The 19,400-nt window shown below is 37.5% G+C and overlaps 1 protein-coding gene across 2 annotated transcripts in view; it reads right to left on the reverse strand.

The window, feature by feature from the left end:
• Positions 1-489: 489 nt before the first annotated feature.
• The window catches only part of ILRUN (inflammation and lipid regulator with UBA-like and NBR1-like domains), a 61,267-nt gene continuing 42,356 nt past the window's right edge, over positions 490-19,400 (reverse strand). The window contains exons 4-5 of one of the 2 annotated variants that reach the window (XM_054979639.1): positions 18,665-18,993; positions 490-2,344 (exon numbers count right to left, since the gene is read on the reverse strand). In XM_054979639.1, coding sequence (XP_054835614.1) covers positions 2,309-2,344; positions 18,665-18,993 — 365 coding nt within the window. In that variant the 3' untranslated portion in view covers positions 490-2,308. Of the gene's footprint in view, positions 2,345-14,538; positions 18,994-19,400 lie in introns of those variants that run through there. The other variant, XM_054979638.1, reaches the window with a different exon arrangement.

Genomic DNA, 19,400 nt, shown 5'->3' on the forward strand with positions numbered 1-19,400 from the left:
GCAGCATATACCAGTCTACTTAGTTATTTCACTTGCCTATCAAGGAAGTTGCTTTCCCAGAGCAGGAAAAACAAAAATTAAACAAATCATTATGACTGCTATACATAATCATTTTCTATACCCTGCATTTGGAGAATACATTACATTGTCCATAGTGATTAAGCTATATATTTGGAGAGCCACATTGGGAAGAAGTATCAAGGAGTAAAAAAAAAATTCCCAACTCCTACACTTCTATAATTGCTCATCTTAAGAACTATAATTCTTGAGAGATAGCCATGTTTACCTGTTACAGCAAAACTGAACAGGATCCCAGGGGAACCATAAAGGTTAACAAAATCTATTCCAGCATAAATTTCTGAGATCAGAGCACACTTCAGATGCATCTAATGAACTAAGCTCTGATTTACAAAATGTTATGATAGAATAAATTGTTAATCCTTAAGGTACCACTGGACTCCTCTTTAATTTCATCTCAGGAGTAACTCCTTGAAATAACCTCTCCAAGTGTACATGGCAATGTTAATGAATTTGTAGATTATTCAAATAAAATTGGTGGCAGAAGGAAATTATACATGCTTCCCAAGAGAACACTAAATAAGATACTAATCTTAACCCTAAAAAACTGAATACCTAATTACCTAAAGCCTCGCCCCCTCCCCGCAAGATCTACTTAAAAGCTCTGCAATTGCTGTGCATATGTTCTGGTGGAAGACAGGACTGAAAAGTGTTAGATGGTTTAAAGGCCCTTTAAACAAATCAAGAAAACAATATAGTTTGGAGTATATTATTTCGGGCCATACCAAAAGTTCTGAAAAACCTCCATTAGTACATATATACTTCCCTCAGTTCTCTCAAACAGAGTAGGCAGTTTGGTCTTTAGAGTGAAAAGAAAGGAAGGGGGAGTTGCATATTATTCTCTCTTTGGCAGATGGCTGCTGTGGCCTAGTTCAAGTTTTTGAATTAGACAGAACCCCCCTTCTACTCTCCTCTTCTTTACAAAGTCTTGAACTGATGCAAGACTCAAGAATTTCAAAAGACCATCATCTGCTACTTTCTCCTAGGGAACTGGACAACTTGGTCTCAATTATATATGGCTATCATTTTTCATGGGCTGCACACAGCTGAACCATCTTTCCCTCCCCTCGCCTCCCCTCCGCACACGCACACACACCATTCCTGAAACTACAGGTTCGGAAAGTAAGAAAGCCAATGAAAAGAACGAATTACAATAGCAGGCAGATGATGATTCTTCCTCCCATAGGCTCAGAGCAATTTAGTCTCTGCCAGCTAACCTAGTATTTATATTACCAAAAAATCAAACTGAAGTTAGCCCAATATAAAAAGGGAAATGTGAAGTTTACATTTAACAGTGACATGAAATTTAAAAACTGGTGCTCTACCACTTTAGAAATAAAATTGTTTCTTGGCACAAGACTGACATATACATGCATAACTGTCTCAAAGATTGTTACTGTACATTAATGAATATGGGAATATTTCAGTATGCTAACCATTCAGGCAAGTAATGAAAATATGAGTGCGTGCTGTGTTGAAAGCACAAGAAAACTCTCCTGCATCATTTCAGTTCTTTTGCCTTCTTCGGCTCCTTGTCCCACTCTTGTGACAATGGGTCTGATTAACTCTTACAAACAGCAAAGAATTAACATATGATTAATGCACACCATGCCCAGAAGAACGATTCCAACAGCAGATTAAAGGCGGAAAAAATAGATGCCGTTAAAATTCATGAAACTGAATATTGATCCAGCTACAAATTAAAAACACTTGATGTATAAAAATAGCAGCTGTACTAACCAAGAAATTGTTAAGCAAGTTTCCATTTCATAGCAAGCACATCTCCATAAAAATGCACGCTGTCCCTTTTTGAAAAGTTGTGAACAAGGAACAAAAAATTAACATTTGCTCAGACTACAACCACTCCGTAGGCAAAATAATTTTTTTCTTTTAAAAAGAGATGGCTTTTCTGTTTTAATTTTTTAAAAATTTCTCTTTAAGCTACCTAATTAACTGTGACAATGACTTCTAAACAAAACGTTGGTGTATTTTTCTCTCTCATAGCATTGAACAGCACTCCTGAAATTCAACATTCACACATGCATACTTTAGGATTTTTTTCCTTTTTCTGGAAACAACTAGTCTTAAAGTTATTGTTTTCTTCTTATCCAAGGATATGGAGTCAAGAAGGGGTGTTCATGCTGTATCTTCTATAGGTCACAAGAACTCCCCCTCCCTCCCAAGTCCGGTCTTTGTTAAATTCTCTTCTCAACGATACCCGTTTTTGTTTTTAAGACTGTCCAAAGGGATAAGGACCATGAAAACCCTGGAAAAGAATTAGAGACAAAAATTAATTTCAGAAGGGGGAACAAGCTAAGCCACGTCTATTCAAACATATCAACCCACCCACTTCTTGGGCAAGAAATCACCTGCAGCCTATATTCCAAAGCAGGCTGTTCTTATTACACAGGTGCCTATGTTTCAAGCCAACCCTCTGCCCTCCCATTTCCATGCTACAAAGTTCAAATACAGATATATCACCAATGCCACTCCTAATCAACACCAATATTTAGCCATTTGTATGAGTCTACAGAGACATCCAGTGTACTGGAAAAACAAGCCTTTAAACCATAGATCCAGGCTGAGATGTTGAGTATATTCAATGGGTTTGAGATATAACAGTCTTGGAATGTTGTAACAGTGGCACTGTTTAGATTTCTTTTACATCTCTGAAAATTAGAGACAGCCCATATACTTAAACTTGGAACAGTCCCAGTCAGAACAGTTTACACACACATGAAGCTGCTCACTAGGCTTGAAGGTTGGCTCTGTCTCCAACCAGCGATGCTACCTTGAATTGTAGACCTCATGTATGTTTTGTGGCAAACAGGAATTGGAGCTACTAGCACAGCTGACCCTGTTCAAATTCCAAGACACACAATAAACTTCCATAAGCCTTATTTGCAACTGGTCAACTTCCCCTTGACTGAAGTCAAGGTAAGTTGCATTGATATAAACCATACTTCTTCAAAGTTTCCATATGGGTGTCTATTAGAATAGGACAGATACAAATGAATACCTAAAAAGGTCGAAATGTCTCTTGATATGTCTCTAATTACCATCTCAAATGATTTTATTATTCATTTATTCAGGGGGTGCACTGCAAACCTTCTTTAAAAAACTATAACAACATGTCTGTTTTCTACCTTAATGCACCTAGCATTCTCTGTTATGGGGGTGGAAATCTATTTTTAATTTGCATGTGCTGGTATCACATTTTTGTTCTATAGACATGAACAAAATATTTCAGTTTCCAGGAAAGCCATGTTTTTTAGGAACTCTCAACCCTACTAGCAACAGCAATTTCTGATTTTTATATAACAAAAATAAGTAAGACTGTTTTCAAAGTAGTAATATGAAGTTAATGATACAAAAGCCTTTTAAAAATGAAGCCATGGAAAGGGAGGAGTCAAGGGTAGTGGAGTTTCCTGTTTGTTAATAAATATACTTAGTTATCACAGTAAACACAGCTTATTTATATTCTTTAAAATCACATTTCAAAAAGGTCCAGAAAGTAACATTAATAGTTTTAAGTATCTGAAAGAGGATAGTAGGTAACCTTTTATATTAAGAGAATTTGAGAATCAATAGATGGTACTTTTCACAGCATAGCTGAAGCCAAGTAACGAAGAGAACTGAATGCATCCCTTGAATGCCTATATTGAAAAGCTATGAAAATTTTCTTACGTTGAACTAAAAGAAAAACTGCACATTCATCACCACAACTTAGGAACTGCATTATGAACTCAACATTAACAGCAGCACCTGCAGCTTAATGTGAGTACTCGGTTGAGCTTGACAATTTTCATTTTAAACTATCGCCTCTCCCAACATATTGCACACAATTATGTGTCCAATTACTGGATTATAGTAGTTTAACTTAACAGATTTTATTTAATAAATTACTTAATTTAATGAAAAGATTCTGCTCAAGATAGTCCCAAGGTTAACTGCAATAGACAGTACTATTTATGCCAGACAGTCCAATCAGAGCAGAACTTTCTTGAAGGCATCCCAAACATTAGAAATAGAAACATCCAGCAGAAAAAGAAGACAGATAAGAATCTCTGTATGAATTGCTGAAATAATGCAAACATAGACTAGTAGTCTCTGCAAACATCAAAGGGGGGAATGATTATTCTTTATTTAAAGGTTTATAAGTCCATCTTTTCCCTCAAGCAAGCCAAGTTACGTAAAAGAATAAAACTATTAAAAACCAGAGTTCAAAGATATGCAGTTTAAACAGCTGGCAAACCTAATAAGTAAGACTCTCCAAATAAAAAGAACCCCCTCAAATTCTAACCAACTGTAACACATTCAAGAGACCCCTAAAGCTCTCTTACATTCAGTCTCACAGCACAAACTCCCTTGCTATTGAAATCTATGTTAGTGAAAAAGGGATGGATCCACAGTACCACAAGTTGAGTGAAAGTGACAGAATAGGATTTTCCCACGTTGCTTTCCCATTGCATCCCACTGAGGTACCTGAGACTCTGTTCCTAGAAGTCGGGGAACCCTCCTGAATAGCAAGGGGGACTCTGCAGTGTGTGGGGAGGACGGAAAAAAGTTGTCCTGCTTTTTCCCACCAATGGTATTGCTGCTATACTGCAGAAGACCACCTATGGATTATATCCAGTAATTTTATTTATGTATTTAACACCCTTGGATACTTGCATTGATCTTAAGCAACTTCATTTATTATCACAGAATACAATCTTCCCAAGTGTCAAAGAAATTTGTGTTAAATGTATGGTAAAAGCATCTGAAGTACTTTTGAAAGTATATCCTCAGCTTTATGCTGCAGTATACATATCAGGGCAGTACAAGAGCATTTAATGGAGTTAAAAACAAATTAAAGATACCAGGGTTTTCCTAGTTTTTCCTCAAGTTTTTGCCTGTATCAAGAGTACTGGTCCTGGACTATGCATCAAATTTTCCCAGAAAAAGAGACAATCATTTTAATGCAAATATCATTCATACGAAACTAATCTATAGTAGCAAAATAAAAACATGTTTTATTTAGCCAAGAGCAATAAGAAATGAGACACCCTTCAAAGTACTAGAACTATATAAATAGATTTAAAACATTTTTCATAATTCAGCTTTCCCCCTATAATTATGTAGATACAATGGGCTGCATTTCGACTCATGCAGGTTGTGGTGTAAAATAATTTCAATGCATTTGTCATTTGAGCTGCAGACCACTCCCCATCCATGCTATTCCCAAGGATCCCCCAACTCTCAGAAGCAGCTTTCCAGATGGCGCAGTGAGCTACACACGACAGGTGTGGGGGGAAAGTCTAGAACATCCATTCTGTGTCTGGAGAACCCATTCATAGTTCTTTGGATGTAATTCCATGGGACTTCTGATTAAAAATCCATTTTATTGGATGACATTGGTTTTAAATCCCTAAGGGTTAAAAGTTTTTATAACTTTATAACAATGAAAATATATTCTTTTCATTGAGTTGTTTATAAAGTCAGCACAGTGCATGAATTTAACACACTGGCTTTTGTATGTTGTGGAGTTTAAATAAATAAAACTACATTTTTAAAAAATTAGCTTTTGATGCATGGCTGCAAGAGAAAACAAAATTTCTCAGAGTACATTGACAGCAGTATCAGATAATGCTATCAAATCTCTCTCTCTTCTTCATCGTTTCCTGGCCCGTTCCTGGTCAGTGCTTCTACAAACTACCTTTGGTTTTTCTGAATTACTTATGTAAACTGAACACAACCAGAACAGAGCTTTTTGTACTACATTTTGTTCAAAACATATTATACAAATATGAAGTAGCAGCCCAAAGGCCTTTCCTACAATCCATGTGCCTTCCTTTTCTACTTAAATGAAAGCTGACCTACAAGTTCAAAAAAGGTATTTCCAACTTCAGATGCGCCACTTCAGAATGCTGGAGAACCACGTTTGAATGTTCTCCTATCCAAAAAACAATTTTGCACCCAGAAAACGATCATTAGAAGAAAGCCATGTTCAATACCCTCCCCCATTTATTTATTTATTGTCCACCTTTCTCACTAAGACTCAAGGCAAATTATACAGTGCAGGTCAATATGATCAACAGCTAGGGCATTCAATAAAAATACAGTAAGATATGGGTTGCAGAAATTTGAAAACAAACATAAATCTGAATACACAGATGAAACATTGCTGAAACAAAGCATTAAGTAATTAAACATGACATACTTAATGACACAGACACTACCCAGGAGGAGCATATCTACATCAGACAGTACCCAGTACTATACAGTCCCTGTCCCTTTACCAAAGGATCTCTCTGAGCCATCTCTTACAGCAAAGCCCTATTACCGGAGTAAAAAAAAGCTATCCTGAATAATTCAGTTTTGTGGAAAATCATGATAGTGAGGGCATCCTATTTTCTTCAGGCAGGCCATTCTATAAGGTGGAGGACACAAAAGAGAATGTGCATGTATGGGCAGCTGTTCATTTAGCCCAACTGTAGGATGGTATCTGCAGAAGGTCCTATTCAGATGCGTGAAGCTGCCGTGGCAGAGCATAGGAAGATATGAGGAGCCAAGGTCATGGAGGGCTTTGTATGCAATAGTCAAAACCTTGAATTGAGCCCAGTAACTGATGGGAAGCCAATGGAGTAACTGCAGAATGGCAGTAATATGCATGCTTTGCCAAGCTCCTGATAATAACAAAGCTGTGCCATCCTACACCAGCTGGAGTCTCCAAGTTGACTTTGTGGGGAGACCTATGTAAAGTGCATTGCAGTAGTCTAGTCTCAATGTTACCATGGCATGAATCCAGGTGGCCAGATCAGCTGTGTCAATGTAGGATACCATTTTCCAGACTAGTCTGAGTTGGGAGAAGGCCTTTTTTGCAGCTGCATTTACTTGCTTCTCTAACAGCAGTGCTGACTCCAGTACAATCCCTAGGCTCCAAACTGAGTCAGGCAAGGTCAACTGAACTCCATCAAATATGAGATGCACAATGTCCTTCAAGACCTCCACATTCCCAACCAGCATAATTTCCATCTTGTCTAGGTTTATTTTCAATTAGATTTCTACAGTCATCTGACCACAACTATAAAGGCAACAACTCATGACCTCTACTGCATCACCAGAGAATTTGGGTAGTTAGGTATCATCTGTATGTTGATGACATCCAGTTGCATAGCTATGGATGATTTCTCCTAAAGGCTTCACATAGAGTTTAAATAACAGGGGAACCCTACAAGAGAATACCCACACTGAAGATAGCTATCACCAACCACAACCCTTTGAAACTGTTATATGAGGAACAACTTATACCAACCCTAGGCACATCTCCCGATACCTACTTCTGCCTCTAAACCCCTCAACAGGACGGCATGGTCTACTATACAGGACGGCAAATGGATCCAAGAGGAGCAACAAAGAAGCATGGCTTTTATCTACAGTCAGACAGAGGCCATCTGCTAAAGCCACCAGAGCCATATCCATCCCATACCCTGGCCTAAGACCAAACTGAAAAGGGTCCAGAGCACAAGAGTTATTTAAGACCACCTGGAGCTGGTAAGCTACTTCTCTCTCAATCACTTTGCCCAGAAAGGGCAGTTTAGAGACTGGGTAGTAATTGGCTATATCACTTTTGTCTAGATATGGTTTAAGTAGTGGGCTGATGACCTCCTCTTTGAGTGGCTAAGGGAAGGTGCTCTGAGTTAGTGACTGATTTATGACAGACATCAAGAGCTCATATATCTGCACTGACACAATTTTAGTAACCAAGATATGCAAGGATCTGAAGCAAAGTAGTGGCCTTCACAGATGCCAGGATCCTGTCAATATCTATCACTGTATCTTGTTCAAAATGGTTCAATAAGCAAACCAGATGCTGCATTAAGCATTTCTATCGCTTCACCTATATTACAGCCAGTATCCAGATCAGAGGGTACTTGTGCTATTTTATTAACAAAAAACTTAGTAGTTTCTCTATTTTTGCCCTAGATTACTTCAAATCGACTGCCAATGAAACAAGCTGTGTGCGTTATGTGGGTTAATGTGACAGATCAACATAAAGATAAAATTAACATGATCCCTAAAAACTTGGAATTCCTCAATACGGACCTTTAGTAAGGGACATGGGAAAAAGCTGAAGACATATTTATAATGACATTCACTGCTCTGCTATCCCAAAACCAGTTGGATTGTTGTTGGATTAGTCTTAGATCTTGCACACTGCTCCATGTGTACATTCTTATTTATGCCCATATGCATGTGTACACATTTCTACATTAAAACTTCCAAAAGAAAAGTTTCAAGTTTGCAATGAGTTGATTTTAAGGAGTTTTTCTTAAACAGTTTTCCAGTTCTATTTTTACATGATGGAACTTAAGCACGATGGCTGGCAGTTATTTGTAGGGCGATAAGGGAAACTCCTTTAGGATTTGTATTTTTTGAAAAATATCACTTAAATTTTTTTTTATTTATGATACAATAATATTGTTGATACAACTATAAATATATCAAATGAGTTTTCTATTACAAGTATTAGAGATACTTTTCATACAGTGATATTATTGATACAGCTAAAAATATATCAAATGAGTTTTCCTTCAAATGAGTAGGGTGTTTAACTGTAATATTACTGTCTTCAATTTTAATTAAGGGTTAATATCGATAAACTTTCAAAAAATAATTTTTCCTGAATGGTATCTAAAGACCTGACATTATTATTGAGAAATTTTTGTTTGAAAATAATTTGATGTATCAATTTTGTTGTATTTCTTTTTTGATGATAATCAGGCTGTTAATAAGATATGGTATTTAGGGTTTGATTCCTTACAAAAATGGTTAAATAGATTGTTATAATGTCAAATCTTTAGTGGCTTTAGTTTCAGATATTGATAGGAAAAACGGTGATTTGTAACCATTATAAAAACTCTTATTAACTTCGCTGAGGTAATCCCTCCTCCCCTTTAACTCCTTCCTTCCCTTCCCCCCACTTGATACTAATATCTAGATTGATTGATTAATAGGTATTTTTACTTACTGATTAATAAACTACTAACTAATAGCTATTGTCAATATAGTTTGGATTAAATTAAATTTAAAGTCTAATTCTTATGCTAAACAGTTCTATATAGCCCGAGGGTATTAACTCCCTACAGACTATTGGTATTTATTTATACCAAACTTGAAGAACTGTAAAAAAAAACAAAACTAGAGGCCCACTAACTGTGAGCTCCACTCCCTCTCCACCACACCTCTATTCTTGTATAAGGTTTATTCATTGTACAGTTATAACATTTTTATGTATCATTTAGTTTGTTCTTAGCTTGCTAGTTGTGACGCACTGGGATTTTACTCCCCTTGTGTGGTGATGGGAGGTTAGGCATTTTTCTCTTCTGTGCAGATTTGTTCATAGGGGTCTCAATGTCGAGGCACTGTAGAAGAAGCTGTCCAGATTCCTGGTCTGTAGCTTGGTAAACAGTATCTTGTATTTTTACTTGAAGTTTTGTATAATTAGTCCATTTATATTTTATTCGAGCTTTTCTCAGTGCTTCTGTTGTTGATCTGAGTTCTCTTATTTAGAACTGTGGGTGGCAAGTCTGTAAGTATTAGGATAGGTGATCCTTTGTAGGGGATCAAGCCTTTATTTCTTGCTATTTCCAGGATTTCTTCCGTGTCTTCCAATCAGGAAGTGTAGCTAAAACATCGCTGGGTTTCTTATTTTTTGGGTTTTTTTGTGCTCCCACTTGGAAAGCCTTAGTGATCAGATGAGCTACTCTTTTCAAATTGCAAGTGTTGTGCCAGCCACGGCGCTAGAAATGAGGGTAGGTCTTCATTTATAGTTGTTCGCTCTTCAAAACCCCCAAATTTAAGATTTGTTTTGTTGAGATCTTCATGTTTAAGATTCTTTCTTGAAGTTGTTTATTCTGCGATAGTAATTCGCATAGTTCAATCTGCTGCACTGTGCTTAATTCCAGTGAGTATTCAGCATTTTGTGTTGTTTTATTTAAAGCTGTTTTTATTTCTGTTAATGATCCATTAATGGCTAGAACAAGGATAACATTTTATCTATTATTTTTTGTTCCATCTGGGCTAATCGCTTGATAAGAGTCAGATCGGCAGAGATGATCTTTTCCCTGCTGTTTTTGTTTGCCATTTCATTGCTTCACTTTCTTTCTCCACCACTTGTTGTGAGATCAGGAAGAAATTCTGCAGCCTTTTAGAGACATTTGACTTTGTTCTTTTCTTCTCTAACTTGTTTGCCCATATTCTTTTTCTTTTTGGAGTTTCAATTCTGTTATGACAATTTGCAATGAGGAGTTAGGTCAGGGAGGGATGGAGATCTCTTCCCAAGCGTACTTCTCCCTTGGAGCTGGTGCCATGTCCCCCCTTAGCCACATATTTTCAAGCTTTCCAACACACCCATGAAATCTAGAATCATACTGGGAAAAGAATGCAAAGCCAAGGGCTGCCAGATTCTTTGGAGGAGTCACTGACATGAAGCTGCAGTCTCACCTCCAGCCTATGAAGTGCTTAACCGATGCAAGGATTAGACTCCCCCAATCCAGCAAGTGATAATACAAATGAAGAAATAAGTTTTCACATGTATCTCCCTCACAATACATGCAAGAAGAGACTACTTGTGGGGAAGAGGGGGAGATGCCCTTCCTTCAGCAGCTCCAGTGTTTTGCTCAAATATCCAAGTCAAAAACTTAACGTTGAATGTCCACTGATGAATTTTTGGAATCCTTTTTTTTCCTGTTTGAGAGGGAAGAAGATCAGTTCAATCTCATCCTTATGCCCTGCTGCCAATAACTGACATGGCAGAGAGAACTGGAGCTATGTGAAGGCTCTTCATTCATGGACATCAGGCTCAGGGCATCAGTAGCAAATTTCTAGCTTCTTATTTAAAACACACTATTAATGAAGAAAAGCTGGAAAACGTTTTCCTCTTGGCATTCTTTAGGAACGGTAAGAGAGACTGTTTTTGCGCTACCTGAAGCTTAATGAAGCATTCCAAACCGCTTCAGTAAGCTTTGCTTCAGCATTCCCAAATCACTTCAGCAACGCTGAGGCTGATTTGGGAATACCAAAAACAATCTGAATTGGGCCTGATCCGGGTTAAAAACCTGGATCTGTAACCCGAAGCACACATCCCTACTGTAAGGTACCACATTCTTTTTTTTTTTTAAGGCTATCTAAGTAGATATTAGTTTTTTTTAATGCTGAAAGAACGAGGAAAATCTAGCAGCTTGTAGTTAAAAAAAGCAAGACTTTGTTATATGGATTTGTAACAGACAAGTCTAGCTGGTGTACCAACTGTGGCCCTCCCTTGATCTAGCAACAGCTTACCCATCTTCAGACTACCTACAGTATGAGGGACTGGCTTCTGAAGATGGTCAAGAAATGCAAATTGGCACAAAAAAGCAGAACATTGTCCTGCTCTATTAAATAGAGGTAGTGGGGTAGTGCTTAATATATATTACAGAGCAGTAAAATGAAGGAGAGTTTTATAGAAGACAAAGATATACTGATCTTGGAAGCTTTATCGGAAAAAAGGCCTGAAGATGTCATCTAGTTTTGATAAAGCGGCAGGAAGTGAAGAATTTAGTTTTAAGCTCCACCCTAACACAGTTGTCTAAAGTAAAAACATTTTTGAGCCCTGGTTTTTCACCTTTGACTTCTGCTTTGTTTTATTAAATATTTTTAATTTCTAAAAGAAGAGTAAATTAGATATGATTAAAAGTTATTAGATGATCATTGTATGTTGAATTATGAGGAAATTATGTATAAATTATAGAGAATAGTCCTCTTTTTTTCAAATAAGGCATGTGATTACACTCTTCTTGAGAAAGCGTAACAGTTTGCAACCAAAACCACTTCTGAACCTATAATCATGTATCTCGAGCTCAGAGTCAGGATAGCATCAGTTTGCTAATTGATTAAATTTAGATACTACTACTTTAAGCTACACAAACAAACAGGAGAAAGATTAACAAACTGGTTTGACTATACAGGAATGGAAATAGATCTGTTAAAATGTCACCTCACAACTAATTCTGATTAATTTGAAAGAACATTTTTGTAAAATACTTTTACAATGGTATCTTAGACCTCATAAATTAGTGATTATATACAGAAATTTAGCAGACATGTGATGAAGGTGTGGCTGTGGACATGCAGATTGACACATGTGTTTGGGGCATATCTAAAATTATTTTGGTAAAATGTGATTCAGTTTATTATTAATATGTTATGCAGTAGTATACCACCACCTCTAAAGAGAGCATTCTGTTAGGTTATTAAAAGGATTGCTAACTTCTTCAGTCATTAAATTAGTCTCAACTTTGCTTATAGTTGCTAAGATGATTGTTGTAGTACACTGGGGCAAAAAACCCTTTTATAAAAGATTGGCTTAATCGTATTTGGAATATAGTCATTAATTAAATTAAAATACTATCAAAGGATACAAAAATTATAATGTACAAATAAGTTTGTGAACACTGGGCAATTTTTATTATTGAATGAAAAAGTTAGAGAGACAACATGTCCATTTACTTTTATGAATTGTTACTGAAAACCTTTCTTCTTCTTTGTATTAGGCTATTATGCAATATAGTTTGTAATAATAAAATTGTCATGTTTGCTGAGAAACTGAAGATTTTTTTATAAACGTGTAGGAAGATTCATTAATTAGAACAGCACACTTACGTTTATTTTAAATTGTTTGATTTCCTTCACAGTTAAAGTGCTTACTTGTACTTTTGAATATCCAAAGTCCATGATTCAGCTGGTTATGTAAAAACTTAGCATACACATTTGTGTAATTTTTTTTCAATTGTCAGATGCCACCACATCTTGTGGTAATTTCATATGTGAAGTAGTAAGTCCTGTTATATGTCCTGGTACCTGCTGCAAATTGATTTCATTGAATGTACACCTCCAAATTTTAGTATGTAAGTGTGAGGTCTCTAGTCTGTATCTAACCTAAAGAAAAGCTACAAATATTTTTAGTTCTCTTCATTCAGAAAAGGCTCCAATCCTTTAATCAATCTTTCTGTACACTTTCCAGCTCTGTGCTTATTTATTTATTTTATTTATGTTATTTATATTCCACCTTTCTCACTGACTTAAGGTGGATTACATAGTGTGAGATTAGTACAATTAGTGGCAAGGACAAGGGCAGGCATTCAGTGTCAAGAACATTTCCATAAACAATGTCATAGGGTAAATGAATACAGTTTCAAGAGCATTTCCATAAACAATGATATGAGGTAACAGAATATAAGTTTACAAAGATAAAGTATTAGCAAGGATCCAGTACGGGGTTGGGGAACTGCTGAAACAGAACATAATCAATTCTAGGACTTACAATTGAACAACATAGAGCACAGGTAGGATATAGGAGTACATATTTAAAGCAACAGATAATATGTAAGGCAACAATGGTGAAATCTATGGTTTCTAACTCATTAGCGAAACATCTGGGATCCCTTTCCTACAATACTACCCTCTTAGCTGAGAAAAAAGGCCTTTTTGAATAATTCAGTTTTGCATTGTTTGCGGAAAGCCAGGAAGGTGGGGGCTCTCCTGACCTCCTCAGGCAGGCCATTCTATAGGGTAGGGGCCACCACAGAGAAAGCTCGTGTACGGGCTGCTGTTGATTTTGCCCATGTACAGGCTGGCACCTGCAAGAGACCCTGTTCAGATGAGCGAAGCTGCCGTGGAGGAACATAGGGAGAGAGGCAGTCCCGTAGGTATGCTGGACCAAGGCCGTAAAGGGATTTGTATGTAATAACCATTACCTTGAACTGAGCATGGTAACTGATAGGTAGCCAATGGAGTGACTGTAGGATGGGAGTGATGTTCAGCCTCCTGCTCACTCCTGATAATAGTCGAGCCGCAGCATTTTGCACCAATTGGAGCCTCCTAGTTAACTTAGATGGGAGACCAACGTATAATGCATCACAATAGTCAAGTTTTGATGTTACCATAGCATGGATCCAGGTGGCCAGGTCGGCCCTATCGAGATAAGAAGCCATTTTCCAGGCTAGAGTGAGATTGTAGTAAGCGTTTTTTGCAGCTGCCTTAACTTGTTTCTCTAGTAGTTGTGCTGGATCCAGTATAACCCCTAGGTAAAAATAGGTGTAAAATTTCCAAAAAGCCATGGGGGGATGATAAGGATTCTATTTTTTCTGGACACATGAAGAAAAGATGAAGTATATGTGATGCTTTCTTATTAAATGTAAACTTCCATTATGAAATAGATCATGTACAATTTAGCATATAAATTGTATTTGTATGTATTGCTGAAATTTAAAAATGTAAATGCCTTATTCAAACAGCAAGTACAAATATACTCAGTGGGATTCAGCTTGAAGCTGCTGCACTCTCAAGTACCGAAATACATCTTAGGCTTTTTTAGTTGGGAAAATAGGGGAGCGAGGAGAGAGACAGGTAGAAAATAAACGTTGAAAAACACTGGAGTAAACAGACAAAAGTTTTATTATCTAGGCTTAGAAACAGTAGACCTCAGTATCATCATGCAGAAACAGAAAAAAACATGTCTTTTCAGACGAAAAAGCTCAGGGAATAAACATTTCTATAATAAAATTAGGAAGTGGCAATAAATTTGGATGTCAGTTCTACTTTAGTAGTATATATACACACAACTCCTGCAATCCTACATGGACTTCACTGAGAATAATCCCAAATGAATTCAGACAGACTGGGTTCTGAGTAGGCTGCAAATATAATAGTCAAGGCTTTCCTGAACATGTATTTTATTTATATTCCACTTTATCAGAAATAAATCCTTTAAAATACTAGTAAAATACTAATATAATTCAAAGTTTATTTCGCAAATCAAAACATAAAAGGCCTACAGCTTCAGTATTTAAATTTTCACTTTAAGCTTCATACTTTGGAAAATAAAGGCTTATATATAATAAAAGTTTTCTTTCACATAGCATCCTGTTCCTTGATTGTGTATGTACACTTTCAAATATTCATTTTTCTCCCATGTCAACACCTCATTATCATTGATGCCCTTTTTTATAAGGGGGAAAAGAATTCTAAATGGGACACACCATATTTTGGTGTAATGGCATTACGCAAGCAGCTATTGCCAATCCATTTCCAAATATTCCTGCTATGACACTAGATCCTGTAATCTGTCAGGGTAAGGCAGCGGTGGATCTTTCCTTTGTTCCCCTTCCAATCAGTCCTTTCTGACCCCACGTGCAAGATTCTGATCTCATGCTCAATCTCATCTACTATTCTGTATATTTTTTGAAGCTATTTACAGTTTGCTCTGATTCCACTATCCTGAATCTAATGTTATTTGCGATTCTGGTTATCTCACTGCTCACCCCAAGTCCAGATTTATTTTATTTAAAACATTTGTATGCCACCTTTCTACTCAAAATAGGGCCCCCAAGATGGTGAACATTAAAACAATTTAAAACACTTAAAGACAATTTCAATTTGAAACGTTTAAAATAGTATTAAAAACAATTCAACAAACATGCAGCACAACGAATGGGAAGGAGGGCCAGTCACAGTTACTGGGGGTATGCCAGAGGAAACAACAAAATGTTCACCTGCTGACAGAAGACAGCAATGGGGGGGCGGGGGACAGATGAATCTCCCTACGGAGGAAGTTCCAGTTCCTGCCAGCACTGAGACCAGCATCAGTCTCAACATGAGTCTTAGAGGATACTATTATTTTCTTACCCTGTGAAAACCATGGATTTAGTTTTTATCACATATATGTTCTTTAAGAACTTTTGGATGAATTATCAGACTTCTTACTCTAGTTACCATGGCTTCTTATTCTTCAAGAACTAACTTCATAGTGACAAAGTATGATAACTTGTCTAGATTATCATATTTTGTCGCTACTGGAATTAGTTCTTATGTATTCCCTTAAAAATGTTCAGATATGGGTATTTCTTTAATATTTTCTGCAGGAAAGACTGAGGCAAACAATTCTAGAAGCTTTGCTACAATTTATCTTCTTTCTTCCAGTATTCTTTGTATACAGTTGATTGTCTGATGCTCCCCAGTGTCTCAGGGGGGTTTCCTGAATAATGGACAGATTTCTGAGTAGAGATGGGCATGAAAGAGGGAAAAAATGAACCCTGAGTTTTGTAGGTCATTGCATTCCATGAACCACGAACTTTCACAAAATTGTCCCATTTAGCGAAACAATGTTAGGTTCATGATTCGTCAGATCCTGGGGCCCTACAACAGCCCACTTCATACCCAGCGATGCCAAACTTGCAGGGAGACTTCAGCAGGCTCTCCTCCAGCCACCCTCCAAGTAGCTCTCTTCAGGCTCTCTTTGCTGACTTTTTCCTCCCGGCCTCCTGCTTTCTGCCGCTGCTGGAAGAAAAGTCAAGCGGAGCGGATCTGCTTGGCTTTTCCTCTCTTCAGGTTCTCTTTGCTGACTTTTCCTTCCTGTCTTCCTGCTGCTCTGACATGCCCTCCCCTCCCCTGCCTCCAAGGAAAAGCCAAGCAGAGCGGATCTGCTCAGGATCCACTTCAGGGAGCTTGGGGGGTGGGGGTAAGTGGGAAGGCATGTCAGAGGAGCAGGACAGGAGGTAGAGAGTCAGGGAAGGGATCCTAAAGCTGGCAAGCAGTGAGCAGTCACAGAAGGAGCTTCTGAGGCTGCCGCTGCTGCAGCTACTCCACCATCCCGTTCTTAAAAATTGAGAAGGGAAACAGAGGGGAAGGAGTCTCCAACTACAGTAAACTCCCAGCTAAACTCGCGCAGACCTGCCATGTCATTTGTAGCTTTGCTTAGCTCTCAGGTTGGCAGGGAGAGCTGCCTATCAAGGTTACGTGGGCTAAGATTGGGGTTTCCACAGGAACAAAAGTCTGCAGACATTCTGGGCCTATGTTGCGTAGGGAATCAAAGGATCGGCACCAGCCTGTCTGGCATCACAAAGCATTCATGAATTGAACAAATCGCCCCCCAAAGTAATGGATTTTGTGAAAAAAGCGGCCCCACAAAACCTGTTTTCGCAATACACAAATTGGCCTGATTCGTCATGAAATTTGATTTGTATTTCGATTCGTGCCCATGTCTACTTCTGAGAGCCCTCAAACAGGCACTTCTCTTGCAAGGGATGGTTCCTAATTTCCACTCAATCCTCCTTTCAGCAGCAACTCCACCCTCATGCCTCATTTTAAAAAGGCAATGAGGGATACATGCATAGAAAGCAGGAACAGGAAAGTCTTTTTCACTAACAAGCTCCAATCCTGATTCTTATGTTCCAACAATGTAATCAAAACAGTATAATATTCAGCAATTTGTCAACTTATATTTTTTGCTTTCATTAAAATGCATATGGAGCTTTACAAAGCTTTATACTCATTTTTATGTTCTACAGTTGAGAGTAGACATCTACTTTTAAGAAAATTATTTTATTTTTCATAATCTCCTTTACTGGTATTTTACTGGTAGTGGTATTTAACCCTGCTGACATTCCTTTGGATGTGTTAGCATATTTTCTAACCTATACTACATATTCTCTAGAGTAGTGGTTTAAAATCACCTCTAGCCCTTCTAAAGAGATCTTCCTGTATCTTTCAGTTTCCGTATAACTGAATTTTTTTCTTTGGGGTGGGATGGGAAATACTATAGATATTATTTTTAACATATTGGAAAACGTTTAATAATTTTTGAGAAATTCTCCCTCCTGAAATTATGATAGTGCTAGACTTTCTGGACAATGTGTCCTTAGTTTGATAGGGCTGTGATTGATGGTCTTTTGTTTCTAAACATTTCCACAGTTCACACATGCTTCACCAAAATCTGAGCAACACTTAGGATCCGGTATCTCTTCTTGTTAATTAATTGTTTAAGACAGTGCCATCTATTATACCTAGAAATGTTGTGTTTACAACTACCCAGCCAGCTGAAGGGCAGTTGAAATCATGCTTTACTACACTATTTTCATTACCTTCCTTCTAAGTTCAGCTGACTAAGTAATTTAACTCTCTCTATTCCCAACTCAGACTGACTGGCAATTACACATGACCCAGAGTAATATAAAATAAAGCATGTTGAAGTAATGTAAATATAGTCTGCTATAACAACCCTCTCCTGTTTCCTATAATTGCCATGTGATGGGTATTTACTGATTCAACACATTTTAACACATATTTCTGCATTAAAAATTTCCCTGAAAATCCAGACACAAACCAGTAATAATTAATTAAAGCTAAAAACAGCAAAACAAAAAGATAAAACTAAAAAAGAGAACATATGCTGGATATTCTCATTTATCTTCCAGACCCTGCTGGTCTAAATCTATTATGAAATCTACCACCTAAATATACTTCCAATTTTAAACTCTGATTAAAAAGCAGCTTTGTAAATTGTCTTCTTAAACAGCAAGCACCAACCAATGAAGGCTAGTTTAACTAAGCATTTAAACGTGACCGTGTTTTCACTTGCTTTGAATTAAATACAAGGATGTGGCAAATTAAACACTCAAATGCAGACTCTTCATGAGCAGATCAGGAAGGGGCACAAGGAAGATTCTCACAGTAGAGGCCATGGACTCATGACTTCCCCATTCTCCTGTTCCCCTAGGGCACCTACCTTACTGTATGTCACTACTGATAAGTTGTTCGAGTGACTGCTGGGGGAGAGATTTACAGAGTTTTGTGACAGTTCAGTCTGATCTTGTTCAATTTGGTCAGGAGCAGGCCCCCATGTGTTTTTGCTGATTGTGTCTAGCTCGGAACCCCCAGGGTCTTTTAAGTTGTTTTCATCTGGTTGCCTGTTCTTCTGTGGAGAGGCGAACGGGTTAAAGTTTCCTTCTACCTTGCGATGTGGTTGCGTGTTGAATTCTGTTTCAAATGATGACAGCTGCTGCGTTACTCCTAATAGTCCTCCAACTTCCACACTGAGAATCACCCAAATGATGTCTGCAAAAGGGAAAGTCAGTTTAAGACACAATTTAATACATCACTTAAATCCAATATTACTTAAATGACAGCATGTTAAACTTAAGCTACAACAAAACATTTATTTAAATTACGATAACAACTGTAGGCCTCATTTTCCACACACGAAGAATTATAAAAGTAATTTATAGCTGAAAACACTATTAAACGATTTGGAGCTCAAGCTTTAAAGATAGGGAAATACTGCCACCTACTGTTAACTAGTCAAGACCCTCTCTAGAACATGGTATGGATTATAGTCTCCAGTTTATGAAGTCAGTGCAATTACATATTTCATTTGCCTCATCGTCCTGTTGACAGAACAACAGCTGGGATGTGAACACTGCTGACTATGCCAAATATCAACAAAAACACAAAAGAAAATGAGT

Source organism: Eublepharis macularius, chromosome 5 (genome assembly GCF_028583425.1).
Source record: "Eublepharis macularius isolate TG4126 chromosome 5, MPM_Emac_v1.0, whole genome shotgun sequence".
NCBI lineage: Eukaryota > Metazoa > Chordata > Lepidosauria > Squamata > Eublepharidae > Eublepharis > Eublepharis macularius.